Source organism: Podarcis vaucheri (genome assembly GCF_965113315.1).
Source record: "Podarcis vaucheri genome assembly, chromosome: 2".
Taxonomy (NCBI): Eukaryota; Metazoa; Chordata; class Lepidosauria; order Squamata; family Lacertidae; genus Podarcis; species Podarcis vaucheri.
The window spans coordinates 20,531,553-20,548,426 of NC_138760.1; the positions used below are offsets into that span (position 1 = coordinate 20,531,553).

A 16,874-nucleotide genomic window follows, 5' to 3' on the forward strand; every position below is an offset into this window, starting at 1 on the left:
GAGGGGAAAAGGGCACCTGAATCGTGGAAAGAAGCGTATATTTCACTTATACCAAAAACAGAGACTGAAAAGACTCAATTGAAGAACTACCGCCCAATATCACTACTTAATGTGGATTACAAAATTTTTACAGACATTTTGGCAAAAAGATTTAAAAAAGTGTTCATGGAGAAGATTCATAAGGACCAAGCAGGCTTTCTCCCAAAAAGGCACCTCTCAAATAATGTAAGGAACATAATAGACATTTTAGAAAAGTTAGAGGTGAATATAAACACTAAGGCGGTGCTAATTTTTGTGGACGCGGAGAAAGCCTTTGACAATATTTCTTGGAGTTTTATGAAAAAGAATCTTCACGGGATGGGGGTAGGCCAAGGATTTGAGAATGGTATGAGTGCGATATATTCTGAACAAAAAGCTAAGTTGATTGTAAATAACGTAATAACTGAAGAACTTAAGATAGAAAAAGGAACACGACAGGGGTGCCCAATCTCCCCATTGCTTTTTATTTCGGTTCTGGAGGTGTTGCTAAATATGATTAGAAATGACCAGCAAGTTAAAGGTGTAAAGGTCGGAGCTAAACATTACAAGCTAAGGGCATTTGCAGATGACCTAGTATTGACTTTGCAAGAGCCAAACACTAGTACGAAAAGGGTGTTAGAAATAATTCAACAATTTGGCCAGGTAGCTGGATTTAAACTGAATAAACAAAAAACTAAAGTCTTAGGGAAAAACTTAACAGATATGGAGAAGGAGAAGTTTCAAGAAGAGACAGGTTTGACACTGGTTAAGAAGGTGAAATATCTAGGGGTATATTTGACATCTAAAAATTTGAACTTGTATAAGGACAACTATGAGAAATGTTGGTCAGAAATTAAGAAAGATTTAGAAATATGGTCAAATTTGAAATTGTCAATGTTAGGCCGAATTGCAGTTATTAAGATGAATGTATTGCCTAGAATGTTATTTTTGTTTCAGACCTTACAGATTATTGACAAGATGGACTGTTTCAAGAGGTGGCAAAAAGATATTGCGAAATTTGTCTGGCAGGGCAAAAAGCCCAGAATAAAATTTAAAATACTTACAGATGCAAAAGAAAGAGGGGGATTTGCCCTGCCGGACTTAAAACTGTACTATGAAGCAGCAGCGTTCTGCTGGCTGAAAGAGTGGATGCTCCTCGAGAATACAGATATCTTGGATTTAGAAGGTTTCAATAACGCATTTGGTTGGCATGCATATCTATGGTATGACAAAATCAAAGTGCATAGTGCCTTTAAAAATCATATTGTTAGGAAAGCGTTGTTTAATGTCTGGATGAGATATAAAGACTTGTTGGAAAACAAAACCCCTAGATGGTTGTCACCTTTAGAGGCTAAGACATATAAGAAAGTTAATATGGAGGTCGGATGGCCAAAATATTGTGAGATTTTGGAACAGGACGGAGACAAATTAAAATTATAGAGTTATGAAAAACTGAAATCTAAAGTTCGAGACTGGCTCCATTATTATCAAATAATGGAGACTTTTAAACAAGACAGGAAAATTGGCTTTCAGGTGGAAAAATCAAAATTAGAGACTGAACTGTTAGAACCCAATACTAAGAATTTGTCAAGAATGTACAATCTGCTGTTGAAATGGAATAGACAAGATGAAACAGTTAAATCAGCTATGATTAAGTGGGCACAAGATATTGGTCATAACATTATGTTTGCTGACTGGGAAAGGTTGTGGAACACCGGTATTAAATTTACGGCATGTAATGCCTTAAAGGAAAATATTATGAAAATGATTTATAGGTGGTACATGACCCCAGTCAAGCTAGCAAAAATTTACCATTTGCCCGATAATAAATGCTGGAAATGTAAAGAAACTGAAGGTACTTTTTACCACCTTTGGTGGACATGCCCGAAGATTAAGGCTTTCTGGGAAATGATATATAATGAAATGAAAAAGGTATTTAAGTATACTTTCCTTAAGAAACCAGAGGCTTTTCTCTTGGGTATTGTCGGCCAACTGGTGCCAAAGAAAGATAGAACTTTTTTTATGTATGCAACAACAGCAGCAAGAATACTCATCGCAAAGTATTGGAAGACACAAGATTTACCCACCCTGGAAGAATGGCAGATGAAAGTGATGGACTATATGACATTGGCTGAGATGACTGGCAGAATCCGTGAACAGGGAAAAGAGACTGCGGAAGAAGAATGGAAGAAATTTAAAATTTATCTTAAGGACTATTATAAACTTGATGAATGTTAGAAGGTTGAGGTTTTTAGAAAGAAAGGGCTACAGTGAAACAAGTTAGGTCAAAGAAAGGATTAAAATGAAAGAGGTTGGAAAGAAATAGTTACAAGTTGCTAAAAAACTATGGACACAGGGATGCAGAAGGGGGAGGTATGGGGAAGTCCGAGAAAAGAAGTCTATGAAAATAAGTTTTGAAATAATGCATGTTTTGTATGTTTTGTTTTTATGTTTGTTTGTTACAAAAAAGTTGGAAAATCATTAAAAAATTTTTTTTTAAAAAAAACAAATTATACAATTAAATATCATATAGTCCGAATATTCTGCCAAATTTTAAATCTTTATTGGGACTTCCCATGCTTCAAGTTTGGGGGGTGGGGGCTCTGATCATCTCATATCTCTGCTGCCTTGAGTTTCTAATGGTTCCTTTAAATCTTCCTGTTGTTAACCTTCAGTAAAATGTTGCTTTAAGTGCAGGGAAGGGACTCTGTGGGTTTCAGGAGAGGCCTCTGTTAGCACACGTGTGCCTGCAAGCACCACACTGGCAGCACCCGCAGTAGGAACCTCTCAATCATCTTCCAAATTAAAAAGAAATTCTGTTTAAGGTAATCAACAATGGCTGATATCCCAACCTCCATGGGGATCAGATGCTTCCAGGGAGAATAGTAATGGGAGTTCATGCATGCTCACGTGGAAGTGAATGAGGCAAGCCCAAGCTATGTGTTATGGCAACGTTCACATCTGCATGGGAGCAGCTGGATTGTGAAAAGGGAAGGTAGCTGGACAGTCCGTCAAATGGAAATAAAAAATGGATTGACAATAACATACATGTGTGTGCATCCAATTACAGATTGCACAAGAAGTTCACAGGCCATAGGTGACATAGTGATGGGCAGTGCTATAATTCTTATGATTAGGTTATACACCCCAACCCAGAGACACCTGCATGGAGATCTTGTTCAGAAATTTATTTCCAAGCTACTTTACAGCATAACCTATGATATGCGGTCTAATAGGGGGCCATTTTAAAGGAGCATCTATATGCCGTAGCTTCAGCTCTGAAAAGCCAGCTTTTTCCAGGATGTTCCAGGTTTCTCTGGTCATGTGGCACCCGTCAAACAGACATGTCCAAGTTGGATCATAGATCTGCTGCCAGAAAAGAGTCCAACTTGAAGGAGCACCTGCAACGTGTTCTAGGAAGTAGAAACCGCCACCCTGGAGAAACAGAAAGGGATGCATATAAGTTACTTTCGATTCTCCTTTGGAGTTCCTCAGATATTCCTTTGCATAATCAGCACTAATGGTATCAGAGTGCTGTTAATTTTTCATGGCAACAGCCACTGTCCCCCTGAATTCTCTCCTGAATCTTCCAACATTCAGCTGCATTGGATGGCTTTGGGGTTCTAGTCTTATGAGAGGAACATGGAAAGCTCAGTTGGTTAGAGCATGGTGCTGAGAACGCCAAGGTTGCAGGTTCGATCTCTGTACGGGACAGCTGCATATTCCTTTTTTTAAAAAAAAAAATTTATTGGGTTTTCACATTTTATATAAACAACAACAGAACACAAAAACAAACAAACAGAAAAAACAACAAACATGTATAATTTCCAAAAAACTTATTTTTTAACCCTGGTCGTTGACCTCCCCCCACCCCCTCCCTTGCATCCCTATTCCCAAATTTATATCAGCAAATTGTCATTTCCTTATCCATCTTAATATTAATCTTTTTATAGAAAAAAAAACAAAGTTAATTTTTTTCTAAGTTGGACCTCAGTTCCCTTCCATCGATTTCCCATTTTGTCTTAAGTGATAATCTTATTGACTAAATCCCCTGGTCTTGAGTGTTGTTAAAACTAAATCCTTCCCTCCCTCCCATCCCCGATTTGCGCCCCTTCCCAAAACATGTCCAAGGTAACAGTTCTTAGCCTGGGTTCCTCACGTCCGAGGCTTTCAAGTCTATTTCAGTCCCTCTCCGCCGGTCTTGTTGGTAATCCTTTATGTCGGTCATCAAGTCTCGAAAGAATTCTGTCACAATCAGTCCATAGTCTCTTCCCATATTTGAAAACAGCTGCTGAAGAATTTCCACAAGGCATAAATCTTGAAGATAATCATCAGAGTCTATGTGGAGGCCCCAATTATATTTCTTTATTTTAAATTCCTTAATTTCATAAACTCCCAGGGCCTCCACTTTCGTCTTCTGCATCTTTCGTAGATTTGTAGTAGGTTTAATCCAATAGTCTCCTTGCTTGTATTCCGCAGGTGTCAGCTTCTGGTTAATGTTTTCCCACTTCACTTCTTCTCTTTCTTGTTTTGTCTTCTCCTCTTCTTTAGTTATCATTTCTGGTTCAGCTGTGGATTCTTTCTCCTTCCGGTCCTCGTTACATTCAGCAGAACTACTTGTTTCAGAAGTCAAGGTCATCAATTGTTCACTCATAGCTGTAGTCTGCTCTTGTAAGATTCCCACCAAATAGAACATCCTTTCGATTTCCCCCAGTATCTTTCCATCCACAGCCATTGTAATTCCACAGAATTCCCCCTAGAGGGAATCTGGTTACTTAGTGTTCTTTTCTCCAACAATCCTGAATCTTGTTATTGTTTCTTTATTTCCAACAATTTTAGTTCAAATGTAACTCCTTTTAATCCAGAGGAATCTTAAGTTGCAATTTTCCACTATTTACAGTCCGTTTGACAGCTGTCAAACTCTGTACCTCTTACACAGGCTCCAGAACAGGACGCTCCCGGGCCCAGGAGGGGGGGTTGTTTACAGCAAAACAAACGACTTCCAACACTCCACTCTCCTGCTCAAAATTACTTTTTCCAAATCTTGGAAGTTACTGTCTTTTTAAACTCACCCTTTACAGGGTAGGAACTCCAGCTTAGTTCTTATATCATTGCTCTGAATCGTCTGCAAGGTGGGGGTGCGGACTTCCTTTTAGCACACTCCCCGATCGTCTCAAATTCAAAAGGTAGAATTCTTAAAGTCCAATTCTAATTTACTCACGGGTTCTTCTTTTCAGCCAAATTTCAAGGAAGGAAGTCAGCGCTCTCCAGTCATGGCTCGCAGCTTCACTCAGCGGCGGTAGCGATCGACTCTCAGCACCGCGCCGTCCCCCGTATCCCCTCCGCAGCCTTTAAAAAGGCTCTTCGCGAATCAGGGGGGGCGCTTAAGGTGCCCACCAAGTCTTCAGCCCGCAGGCATCCGCGCCTGCGGTTTTTAAGGGTCCCCGTGTCGCCGGCACGGCAAAGACCCATCCACCGCTGAGCCGATTCCCTCCGGAGCTCGGAGGGAATCCGCCATTTCCAGATCGCGCCAACCCCGGAAGTGGGGACAGCTGCATATTCCTGCCTTGTAGGGGGTTGGACTAGATGATTCTCAGGCTCCCTTCTAATTCTACAGTTTTATGGTTTCTCTGTCCGCTTTCTCCATTCCGTGCATAATATTACACATCTCCATATTGGCCTTTTCTCACAGCTGCTACAAGCTGGGTCAACCGCTTCACCAAGCTATCTGCTATGGCTGCAAAGTCTCATCCCTGGTCACTTACCACCAATATAGGATTCCTGAGGTTATACGTGATTTTATTTTTATTTATCACCCCCAAATCACTCTACACTTGATTACTTTGGACTTCATTGGCCATTTTTATGCCCATTCGCTCAGTTTGGAGCTGGAGTGCCAACTTGAATAAAATATTGGGGAAGGCCAGGTATGCCCCTCCCCATATAATCAACCACAAGAAGTAGTACACAGACACACTCCATTTTAATCATATTGCCCATCACCTTTGGGGGTTCCTGGCCCCCTCAAATATTTTATTCATGGGGTCAATGGGACCTCGGCCCCTAGGAGTTGGTTCTATGGATTGGAGAAATCCTTTTGGAGCTTTTCACAACCGCTTTTTGCCAATGTGAAAAATTGTCAAACTTGACCACAGTTCAGTCCTTGGACATGTTAATGATGTTGAAAGCAGCCCAGAGTGGTTGGGGCAACCAATAATACAATTGCTGCTATTGTTGTTTAATAGGATGCCCCTATTTTCATCAAATAAATGTTGGAGGGTATGGGATCTGTCACTAGAGTCAGTTAACAGCTTAGCCAAGGGTGATTTTGAGTTTGCCCCCGACTTTGCCAGTTTCATTGGTAAGCAGAGATGGAAGATGTCAAGGAAATCTCAGTGGGTGAAACAGATACATTTTGCTCACTATACTTCGAAAGGAAAGAGAGGCTATAATGTGTTTAAAAAGCTATTCCCAAACATGAATCATTCTATTTTTTTTTTTAAAGGCAGGTGGGGATAGACACAAAACAAATGCAGAGAGGCTGAAATGTGAGAAGGAGGAATAATAATAACAATAATTTATTTATTCATACATACGTACAGGTTTCCCCAGCCACTCTAGATATCTCCCAACAGAATATTAAAAACATGATAAAAGATCAAACATTAAAAACGTCCCTAAACAGGGCTGCCTTGAGATATCTTCTAAAAGTTTATTTCCTTGACATCTGATGGCAGGGCGGTCCACAGGGTGGGCGCCACTACCGAGAAGGCCCTCTGTCTGTTTCCCTTCACTGCTCAAAGTGAGCGAACCGCCAGAAGGCCCTCGGAGCTGGATCTCAGTGTCCGGGCTGAAGGACGGGAGTGGAGAGGCTCCTTCAGGTATGCTCTTACCAGTTTCCACATCAGAGACAAGCATGTTTAAAAATTTGTTTGGTCTTTCACAAGTGCGCAACAACAACGGACAAAATAATAAGAGGCATGTCTAGATCTATCTAAGGTGCTCTCAGTAACACAGAATGTGGGATTGTTTCTTCCTAACTGTAGTTAAGAGAGAAAAGCAAGGGGGTGATTCCAACGTTTGCAACTTATGAGAATGTAAATAGCTCAGAAGCAAATTGGTTTATGCAGAAACAACAAGGGATCCGAATCCATCTATCTGCATTTGTGATTCCTCAATGGATATACAGTGGTGCCCCGCAAGACGAATGCCTCGCAAGACGGAAAACTCGCTAGATGAAAGAGTTTTCCGTTTTGGAGGTGCTTCGCAAAACGAATCTCCTATGGGCTTGCTTCGCAAGACGACAATGTCTTGCGAGTTCCTGCTGGTTTTTTCCCTCCCCCCCTTTTTCTAAGCCACTAAGCCGCTTATCAGCTGATCCGAGAAGCATATAAGCCGCTAATAGCGCTAATCCGCTAATCCTTCAATGGGCTTGCTTCGCAAGACGAAAAAACCGCTAGACGAAGAGAATCACAGAACGGATTCTTTTCGTCTTGCGAGGCACCACTGTAGAATTGACTAACACCCGAGAATACAGCATGCCCCTGCAGTTACTGAATTGTGCTTGTTCTTCCCGTGGCGTGAGCTACTTACCGGTCTCAGCACCCGCAGGACTTCTTTCATAACTTGCTCCGGGCTCTTCACAGAGCATAGCACCGTTGTTGAAACCACCACATCCACCGACGCAGCTGGTAACTGGTGCAGGTCCTCAGCCGGAGTCACCAAACAGCGTTCCACCTGCACGTGTTGATTTTCAGCCAGGCTCTTGTTGTAAAACTTCTGGAAGTTGGGGTTCGGATCAGTGCATATGATTTTGCATCCCGCGGGGTAGAACTGAAAGTTGGAGCCAGTTCCCGCACCAATCTCCAACAGTGTGAGGTCCCCACTAGGACTGGCAAAGTCCTTCAGGTTGCTGAACATTTCCCTTTTCTTGTCAGACATGTACATGTTATAACAGATGGACGCCACAGACATGAAGTGGGGGAATAACTTCTTGCAAAGGGGTTCCCAGATACCCAGATACCACAGCAAGTAAACAGGGAAGGCTAATATCTGGACGCAGAACCTGAGCAGGACAACGAGGCATGTTGCTTCCATGTCAGCAGGAGGGCAGAAAACAGCAAAGTCAGAGGAGAAGAGAAAGTCAGTCGCAGAGTCTCGAGGGTGAGCCAAGAGGACGCCCAGTGCCCAGCGTTGGGGGTCCTGTATTTAAAGATTCCGACCCCTCCTCCGAATTGGCCACAATCAAAACTGCCCAGCAACCCAATTTAAGCAATTGTGGCTTGGGTTATCCAAATCTGCCCAGCAACAACAGGGTGGCTTGTATCCCCCAACCGCAACACATGCTCTCTGTTAGGGAGAACACGCTGTGCCAGAACCCTTGGCAGTGACCACACTGGCTGTGAGATCTCAAAGGGTGCAGAGGGATGTTGTTCATAAACTAAACACACACACACACACACACACACACACACACACTCACTGATCAATAACCTTGCCCCTGTCAGAGGGAACTTAAAAACTGTATTTGCTGTATTTAAGTTCCCTGTCAGAAGGAACTTAAAAACTGTATTTGCTGTCTTTAAGAGGGAAATAATCTCACTTAGGGGGTATTAAAACACTTTATAGCAGAAGTACTCCGTGGTCCTAAATGCCGGATTTACGTATAAGCTAAACAAGTTATAGCTTAGGGCCCCACTGTCTTGGAGCCCCCCCCCCCAATTTGAAGGAAACAAAACTTGTACATTTCCAAAATATAAGATAAAAAACAAATAAAACAAAACATACATACACCAACACTGTTTTGTGATGTGTAGACTTTAAGTGCAGAGAAGGGACTCCATGGGTTTCAGGAAAGGCCTCTGTTAGCACGCGTGTGCCTGCAAGCACCACACTGGCAGCACCTGCGATAGGAACCTCTCAGTCATCTTCGAAATTAAATGGAAATTCTGTTTAAGGTAATGGACAATGGTGTGGTGTAGTGGTTAAGAGCGGTGGACTCGTAATCTGGTGAACTGGGTTTGCTTCTCTGCTCTTCCACATGCAGCTGCTGGGTGACCTTGGGCTAGTCACACTTCTCTGAAGTCTCTCAGCCCCACTCACCTCACAGAGTGTTTGTTGTGGGGGAGGAAGGGAAAGGAGATTGTTAGCCACTTGGAGACTCCTTAAGGGGAGTGAAAGGCGGGATATCAAGTCCAAACTCTTCTTTTTCTGATATCCCAACCTCCATGGGGATCAGATGCTTCCAGGGAGAATAGTAATGGGAGTTCATGCATGCTCACATGGAAGTGAATGAGGCAAGCCCAAGCTATGTGTTATGGCAATATTCACATCTGCATGGGAGCAGCTGGATTGTGGAAAGTGAAGGTAGCTGGACAGTCTGTCAAGTGAAAATAAAAAATGGATTCGCGATAACATACATGTGTGTGCATCCAATTACAGATTGCACAAGATGTTCACAGGCCATAGGTGACATAGTGATGGGTTGTCCTATAATTCTTACGGTGAGGTTCTACACCCCAACCCAGAGACACCTGCATGGAGATTTTGTTCAGTAATTTATTTCCAAGCTACTTTACAGCATAACCTACGATATGTGGCTTATTAGGTTGTCATTTTAAAGGGACATGTATGTGTTGCAGCTTCAGCTCTGAGATGCCAGCTTTTTCCAGGTCGTTCCAGGTTTCTCTGGCCAAGTGGCACCCGTCAGACAGACATATCCAAGTTGGATCACAGATCTGCTGCCAGAAAAGAGTCCAGCTGGAAGGAGCACCTGCAACGTGTTCTAGGAAGTAGAAGCCGCCACCCTGGAGAAACAGAAATGGATTCATATAAGTTACTTTCGATTCTCCTTTGGATTTCCTCAGATATTCCTTTGCACAATCAGCGCTAATGGTATCAGAGTGCTGTTAATTTTTCATGGCAACAGCCACTGTCCCCCTGAATTCTGTACTGAATCTTCCCACGTTCAGCTGCATTGGATGGCTTTGGGGTTCTAGTCTTATGAGAGGAACACGGAAAGCTCAGTGGGTTAGAGCATGGTGCTGAGAACGCCAAGGTTGCAGGTTCGATCCCTGTACGGGACAGCTGCATAAAATATTGGGGAAGGCCAGGTATGCCCCTCCCCATATCATCAACCACAAGAAGTAGGACACAGACACACTCCATTTCAATCGTATTGCCCATCACCTTTGGGGGTTCCCGGCCCCCTCAAATATTTTATTCGTGGGGTCAATGGGACCTCAGCCCCTAGGAGTTGGTTCTATGGTTTGGAGAAATCCTTTTGGAGCTTTTCACAGCCCCTTTTTGCATTAACCAATGTGAAAAATTTGGTATCATTGTCAAACTTGACCCCAGTCAATCCTTGGACATGTTAATGATCAACAGGTTGAGTTTAAGGGCTCGTTTCTCAAATAAATGATTGTGAAAACAGTAAATTCATGTGAACTGGTATGTAAACTGTTCAAAATTCCGAAGTTTATTCATGTTGGGTGCTTTTAGGATTGTGAACTGGGATAACTAACGAACCTTTTGGGCCCAAGGTTGCAGTCATGCTTAGCAAACCCTTTGAGAGCTGCATGCCAATGCTGAGAAAGACCAAAACTCAGTATGGATCCATACAGATGTAAGAGTTGAAAAGGGGAGCTATCCCTTTTCCTCGTGAGGGCGATTTACATCCCCACCAGGCCACTGGGCTTGAAGGAGAGGTTTAAAGAACTTCATTCACCCTAGTACCCTGGCAGGTGTTTAACTAAGTAGACCTATTGAAATTATGGTAATCACGGTGACTAAGAGAGGTTCATTCATTTTAATAGGTCTACTCTGCACTGAATGCTACCTTATTTTATGTTTTGTGGCAGCTGTCCAAATTGGTGGTGTTGCAGGGAGAAAGATAATAACTGTTTGGTCTGGATCATGTCCCTATGCTAAGAGTCCTAGATTTACTTCCCGGTTTCTGATTTGATCCTGGAATGTCCTGCTTTTCCTCAGTCCCTATTTTCATCGGAGAAATATTGGAGGATATGGAGTTATGTGACTCCCAAGCCAAGGAGATTGCTAGGATATTTCCGTTCCACCTTAAAAGGGAGCAGGATGTTTGTGTCACAGCCTGCGTATTTCCTGTTCACAGGATGTTAAGTAACTATACAACCTTTAGAAGACAACTGAAGGCAGCCCTGTACAGGGTTTTTTAAAAAATGTTTTATGTTTTATTATGTTTTTATGTATGTTGAAAGCAGCCCAGAGTGGTTGGGGCAACCAATAATACAATTGCTGCTGCTGTTGTTTAATAGGATGTCCCTTTTTTCATCAAATAAATGTTGGAGGGTATGGGATCTGTCACTAGAGTCAGTTAACAGCTTAGCCAAGGGTGATTTTGAGTTTGCCCCCGACTTTGCCAGTTTCATTGGTAAGCAGAGATGGAAGATGTCAAGGAAATCTCAGTGGGTGAAACAGATACATTTTACTCACTATACTTCGAAAGGAAAGAGAGGCTATAATGTGTTTAAAAAGCCATTCCCAAACATGAATCATTCTATTTTATTTTATTTTTTCAAGGCAGGTGGGGATAGACACAAAACAAATGCAGAGAGGCTGAAATGTGAGAAGGAGGAATAATAATAATAATAATAATTTATTTATTCATACATACCTACAGGTTTCCCCAGCCACTCTAGATATCTCCCAACAGAATATTAAAAACACGATAAAAGATCAAACATAAAAAATGTCCCTAAACAGGGCTGCCTTGAGATGTCTTCTAAAAGTTTATTTCCTTGACATCTGATGGCAGGGCGTTCCACAGGGTGGGGGCCACTACCGAGAAGGCCCTCTGTCTGGTTCCCTTCACTGCTCAAAGTGAGCGAACCGCCAGAAGGCCCTCGGAGCTGGATCTCAGTGTCCGGGCTGAAGGACGGGAGTGGAGAGGCTCCTTCAGGTATGCTCTTACCAGTTTCCACATCAGAGACAAGCATGTTTAAAAATTTGTTTGGTCTTTCACAAGTGCGCAACAACAACGGACAAAATAATAAGAGGCATGTCTAGATCTATCTAAGGTGCTCTCAGTAACACAGAGTGTGGGATTGTTTCTTCCTAACTGTAGTTAAGAGAGAAAAGCAAGGGAGTGATTCCAACGTTTGCAACTTATGAGAATGTAAATAGCTCATTGGTTTGCGCAGAAACAACAAGGGATCCGAATCCATCTACCTGCATTTGTGATTCCTCAATGGATATAGAATTGACTAACACCCGAGAATACAGCATGCCCCTGCAGTTACTGAATTGTGCTTGTTCTTCCCGCGGCGTGAGCTACTTACCGGTCTCAGCACCCACAGGACTTTTTCATAACTTGCTCTGGGCTCTTCACAGAGCATAGCACCGTTGTTGAAACCACCACATCCACCGACGCAGCTGGTAACTGGTGCAGGTCCTCAGCCGGAGTCACCAAACAGCGTTCCACCTGCACGTGTGGATTTTCAGCCAGGCTCTTGTTGTAAAACTTCTGGAAGTTGGGGTTCGGATCAGTGCATATGATTTTGCATCCCACGGGGTAGAACTGAAAGTTGGAGCCAGTTCCTGTGCCAATCTCCAGCAGTGTGAGGTCCCCCGTAGGACTGGCAAAGTACTTCAGGTTGCTGAACATTTCCTCATAGGTGACATAGTGATGGGTTGTCCTATAATTCTTACGGTTAGGTTCTACACCCCAACCCAGAGACACCTGCATGGAGATTTTGTTCAGTAATTTATTTCCAAGCTACTTTACAGCATAACCTATGATATGCGGCCTAGTAGGGTGCCATTTTAAAGGAGCATGTATGTGCCATAGCTTCAGCTCTGAGAAGCCAGCTTTGTCCAGGTCGTTCCAGGTTTCTCTGGCCAAGTGGCGCCCGTCAGACAGACATTTCCAAGTTGGATCACAGATCTGCTGCCAGAAGAGAGTCCAGCTGGAAGGAGCACCTGCAACGTGTTCTAGGAAGTAGAAAGCACCACCCTGGAGAAACAGAAAGGGATGCATATAAGTTACTTTCGATTCTCCTTTGGATTTCCTCAGATATTCCTTTGCACAATCAGCGCTAATGGTATCAGAGTGCTGTTAATTTTTCATGGCAACAGCCACTGCCTCCCTGAATTCTCTCCTGAATCTTCCCACGTTCAGCTGCATTGGATGGCTTTGGGGTTCTGGTCTTATGAGAGGAACATGGAAAGCTCAGTGGGTTAGAGCATGGTGCTGAGAACGCCAAGGTTGCAGGTTCGATCCCTGTACGGGACAGCTGCATAAAATATTGGGGAAGGCCAGGTATGCCCCTCCCCATATCATCAACCACAAGAAGCAGGACACAGACACACTCCATTTCAATCGTATTGCCCATCACCTTTGGGGGTTCCCGGCCCCCTCAAATTTTTTATTCGTGGGGTCAATGGGACCTCGGCCCCTAGGAGTTGGTTCTATCCTTTTGGAGCTTTTCACAACCCCTTTTTTCGTTAACCAATGTGAAAAATTTGGTATCATTGTCAAACTTGACCCCAGTCAATCCTTGGACATGTTAATGATCAACAGGTTGAGTTTAAGGGCTTGTTTCTCAAATAACCGATTGTGAAAACTGTAAATTCATGTACCGGTACACTGTGAACTGGTATGTAAACTGTTCAAAATTCCGAAGTTTATTTATGTTGGGTGCTTTTAGGATTGTGAACTGGGAGAACTAACGAACCTTTTGGGCCCAAGGTTGCAGTCATGCTTAGCAAACCCTTTGAGAGCTGCATGCCAATGCTGAGAAAGACCAAAACTCAGTATGGATCCATACAGGTGTAAGAGTTGAAAAGGGGAGCTATCCCTTTTCCTGGTGAGGGCGATTTACATCCCCACCAGGCCACTGGGCTTGAAGGAGAGGTTTAAAGAACTTCATTCACCCTAGTACCCTGGCAGGTGTTTAACTAAGTAGACCTATTGAAATTATGGTAATCACGGTGACTAAGAGAGGTTCATTCATTTTAATAGGTCTACTCTGCACTGAATGCTACCTTATTTTATGTTTTGTGGCAGCTGTCCAAATTGGTGGTGTTGCAGGGAGAAAGATAATAACTGTTTGGTCTGGATCATGTCCCTATGCTAAGAGTCCTAGATTTACTTCCCGGTTTCTGATTTGATCCTGGAATGTCCTGCTTTTCCTCAGTCCCTATTTTCATCAGAGAAATATTGGAGGATATGGAGTTATGTGACTCCCAAGCCAAGGAGATTGTTAGGATATTTCCCTTCCACCTTAAAAGGGAGCAGGATGTTTGTGTCACAGCCTGCGTATTTCCTGTTCACAGGATGTTAAGTAACTATACAACCTTTAGAAGACAACTGAAGGCCGCCCTGTACAGGGTTTTTAAAAAAATGTTTTATGTTTTATGATGTTTTTATGTATGTTGAAAGCAGCCCAGAGTGGTTGGGGCAACCAATAATACAATTGCTGCTGTTGCTGTTTAATAGGATGTCCCTATTTTCATCAAATAAATGTTGGAGGGTATGGGATCTGTCACTAGAGTCAGTTAACAGCTTAGCCAAGGGTGATTTTGAGTTTGCCCCCGACTTTGCCAGTTTCATTGGTAAGCAGAGATGGAAGATGTCAAGGAAATCTCAGTGGGTGAAACAGATACATTTTGCTCACTATACTTCGAAAGGAAAGAGAGGCTATAATGTGTTTAAAAAGCCATTCCCAAACATGAATCATTCTATTTTTTTTTTAAAGGCAGGTGGGGATAGACACAAAACAAATGCAGAGAGGCTGAAATGTGAGAAGGATGAATAATAATAATAATAATTTAAGGTTTAAATACACCCGGACAACACCATTACTGGCCCCAACAACATCACACATACCATCTCGGGACTATTTAATTGCTCATCGTCTAACATTGTGTATGCCATCAAATGCCAACAGTGTCCTTCAGCTCTCTATATTGGACAAACAGGCCAAACCTTACGCCAAAGAATAAACGGACATAAATCTGACATCAAGAATCACAAAACAGAGAAACCAGTAGGAGAAGACTTCAATCTCCCAGGACATTCTATACAAGATCTCAAAGTAGCTGTTTTACTACAAAGGAATTTCAGAAATAGACTGGAAAGAGAAGCTGCTGAATTACAACTCATTACCAAACTTAAAACCATGGAAAGACCTGGGCTGAACAAAGACATTGGATTCTTATATCACTATACATGACTAAACCATTTCTCACCTTCTCACCCCTTGCCTTTTCCTGTAAGACCTATTACAGTCGTTAAAAGTCGTCAACAGGCTCTCTCAGCTATCTGCCTATCTCCCATTCCCACCACCCTTCTGAGTAACACCCCTCCCCACCTTCTCACTATATAGAAGGATCTGGCAACTTCTGTTTCAGTGTATCTGAAGAATTGTGCATGCACACAAAAGCTCATACCGAGAACTAACTTAGTTGGTCTTTAAGGTGCTACTGGAAGGAATTTTTTTTAATAATAATTTATTTATTCATACATACATACAGGTTTCCCCAGCCACTCTAGATATCTCCCAACAGAATATTAAAAACACGATAAAAGATCAAACATAAAAAATGTCCCTAAACAGGGCTGCCTTGAGATGTCTTCTAAAAGTTTATTTCCTTGACATCTGATGGCAGGGCGTTCCACAGGGTGGGCGCCACTACCGAGAAGGCCCTCTGTCTGGTTCCCTTCACTGCTCAAAGTGAGCGAACCGCCAGAAGGCCCTCGGAGCTGGATCTCAGTGTCCGGGCTGAAGGACGGGAGTGGAGAGGCTCCTTCAGGTATGCTCTTACCAGTTTCCACATCCGAGACAAGCATGTTTAAAAATTTGTTTGGTCTTTCACAAGTGCGCAACAACAACGGACAAAATAATAACACGCATGTCTAGATCTATCTAAGGTGCTCTCAGTAACACAGAATGTGGGATTTTTTCTTCCTAACTGTAGTTAAGAGAGAAAAGCAAGGGAGTGATTCCAACATTTGCAACTTATGAGAATGTAAATAGCTCAGAAGCAAATTGGTTTATGCAGAAACAACAAGGGATCCGAATCCATCTACCTGCATTTGTGATTCCTCAATGGATATAGAATTGACTAACACCCGAGAATACAGCATGCCCCTTCAGTTACTGAATTGTGCTTGTTCTTCCCGCGGCGTGAGCTACTTACCGGTCTCAGCACCCACAGGACTTTTTCATAACTTGCTCTGGGCTCTTCACAGAGCATAGCACCGTCGTTGAAACCACCACATCCACCGACGCAGCTGGTAACTAGTGCAGGTCCTCAGCCGGAGTCACCAAACAGCGTTCCACCTGCACGTGTGGATTTTCAGCCAGGCTCTTGTTGTAAAACTTCTGGAAGTTGGGGTTCGGATCAGTGCATATGATTTTGCATCCCGCGGGGTAGAACTGAAAGTTGGAGCCAGTTCCTGTGCCAATCTCCAGCAGTGTGAGGTCCCCTGTAGGACTGGCAAAGTACTTCAGGTTGCTGAACATTTCCTCATAGGTGACATAGTGATGGGCAGTGCTATAATTCTTACGGTTAGGTTCTACACCCCAACCCAGAGACACCTGCATGGAGATTTTGTTCAGTAATTTATTTCCAAGCTACTTTACAGCATAACCTATGATATGCGGCCTAGTAGGGTGCCATTTTAAAGGAGCATGTATGTGCTGCAGCTTCAGCTCTGAGAAGCCAGCTTTGTCCAGGTCGTTCCAGGTTTCTCTGGCCAAGTGGCGCCCGTCAGACAGACATATCCAAGTTGGATCACAGATCTGCTGCCAGAAGAGAGTCCAGCTGGAAGGAGCACCTGCAACGTGTTCTAGGAGGTAGAAAGCACCACCCTGGAG

At 43.0% G+C, this 16,874-nt stretch overlaps 1 protein-coding gene and 3 pseudogenes across 4 annotated transcripts in view; all 4 read right to left on the reverse strand.

The window, feature by feature from the left end:
- Window positions 1-3,191: 3,191 nt before the first annotated feature.
- LOC309526594 (thiol S-methyltransferase TMT1A-like) lies at window positions 3,192-8,120 on the reverse strand. Its single transcript, XM_082212876.1, has 2 exons — window positions 7,612-8,120; window positions 3,192-3,453 (listed from the first exon to the last, which is right to left on the reverse strand). Exons 1-2 carry the CDS (start codon window positions 8,113-8,115, stop codon window positions 3,217-3,219), a joined length of 741 nt encoding a protein of 246 aa, XP_082069002.1. The 5' UTR covers window positions 8,116-8,120; the 3' UTR covers window positions 3,192-3,216.
- Window positions 8,121-9,558: 1,438 nt separating this feature from the next.
- On the reverse strand, window positions 9,559-12,739 carry LOC309526610 (thiol S-methyltransferase TMT1A-like; annotated as a pseudogene). Its single transcript, XR_014224633.1, has 2 exons — window positions 12,333-12,739; window positions 9,559-9,824 (listed from the first exon to the last, which is right to left on the reverse strand). The product of XR_014224633.1 is annotated as a thiol S-methyltransferase TMT1A-like (transcript).
- Window positions 12,740-12,746: 7 nt separating this feature from the next.
- LOC309526609 (thiol S-methyltransferase TMT1A-like) lies at window positions 12,747-16,601 on the reverse strand (annotated as a pseudogene). Its single transcript, XR_014224644.1, has 2 exons — window positions 16,195-16,601; window positions 12,747-13,006 (listed from the first exon to the last, which is right to left on the reverse strand). The product of XR_014224644.1 is annotated as a thiol S-methyltransferase TMT1A-like (transcript).
- Window positions 16,602-16,608: 7 nt separating this feature from the next.
- Window positions 16,609-16,874, reverse strand: part of LOC309527484 (thiol S-methyltransferase TMT1A pseudogene) — a 29,766-nt pseudogene continuing 29,500 nt past the window's right edge. The window contains exon 4 of the transcript XR_014224655.1: window positions 16,609-16,868. The product of XR_014224655.1 is annotated as a thiol S-methyltransferase TMT1A pseudogene (transcript). The remainder of the gene's footprint in view (window positions 16,869-16,874) is intronic.

Bases quoted from the DNA above. Each gene is read 5' to 3' on its own strand.
- LOC309526594 (XM_082212876.1), bottom strand. From the start codon at position 8,115: ATGGAAGCAACATGCCTCGTTGTCCTGCTCAGGTTCTGCGTCCAGATA. The intron at 3,454-7,611 runs GTAAGTAGCTCA...CTGTTTCTCCAG, and splicing joins TCCTGCGGGTGCTGAGACCG to GGTGGCGGTTTCTACTTCCT.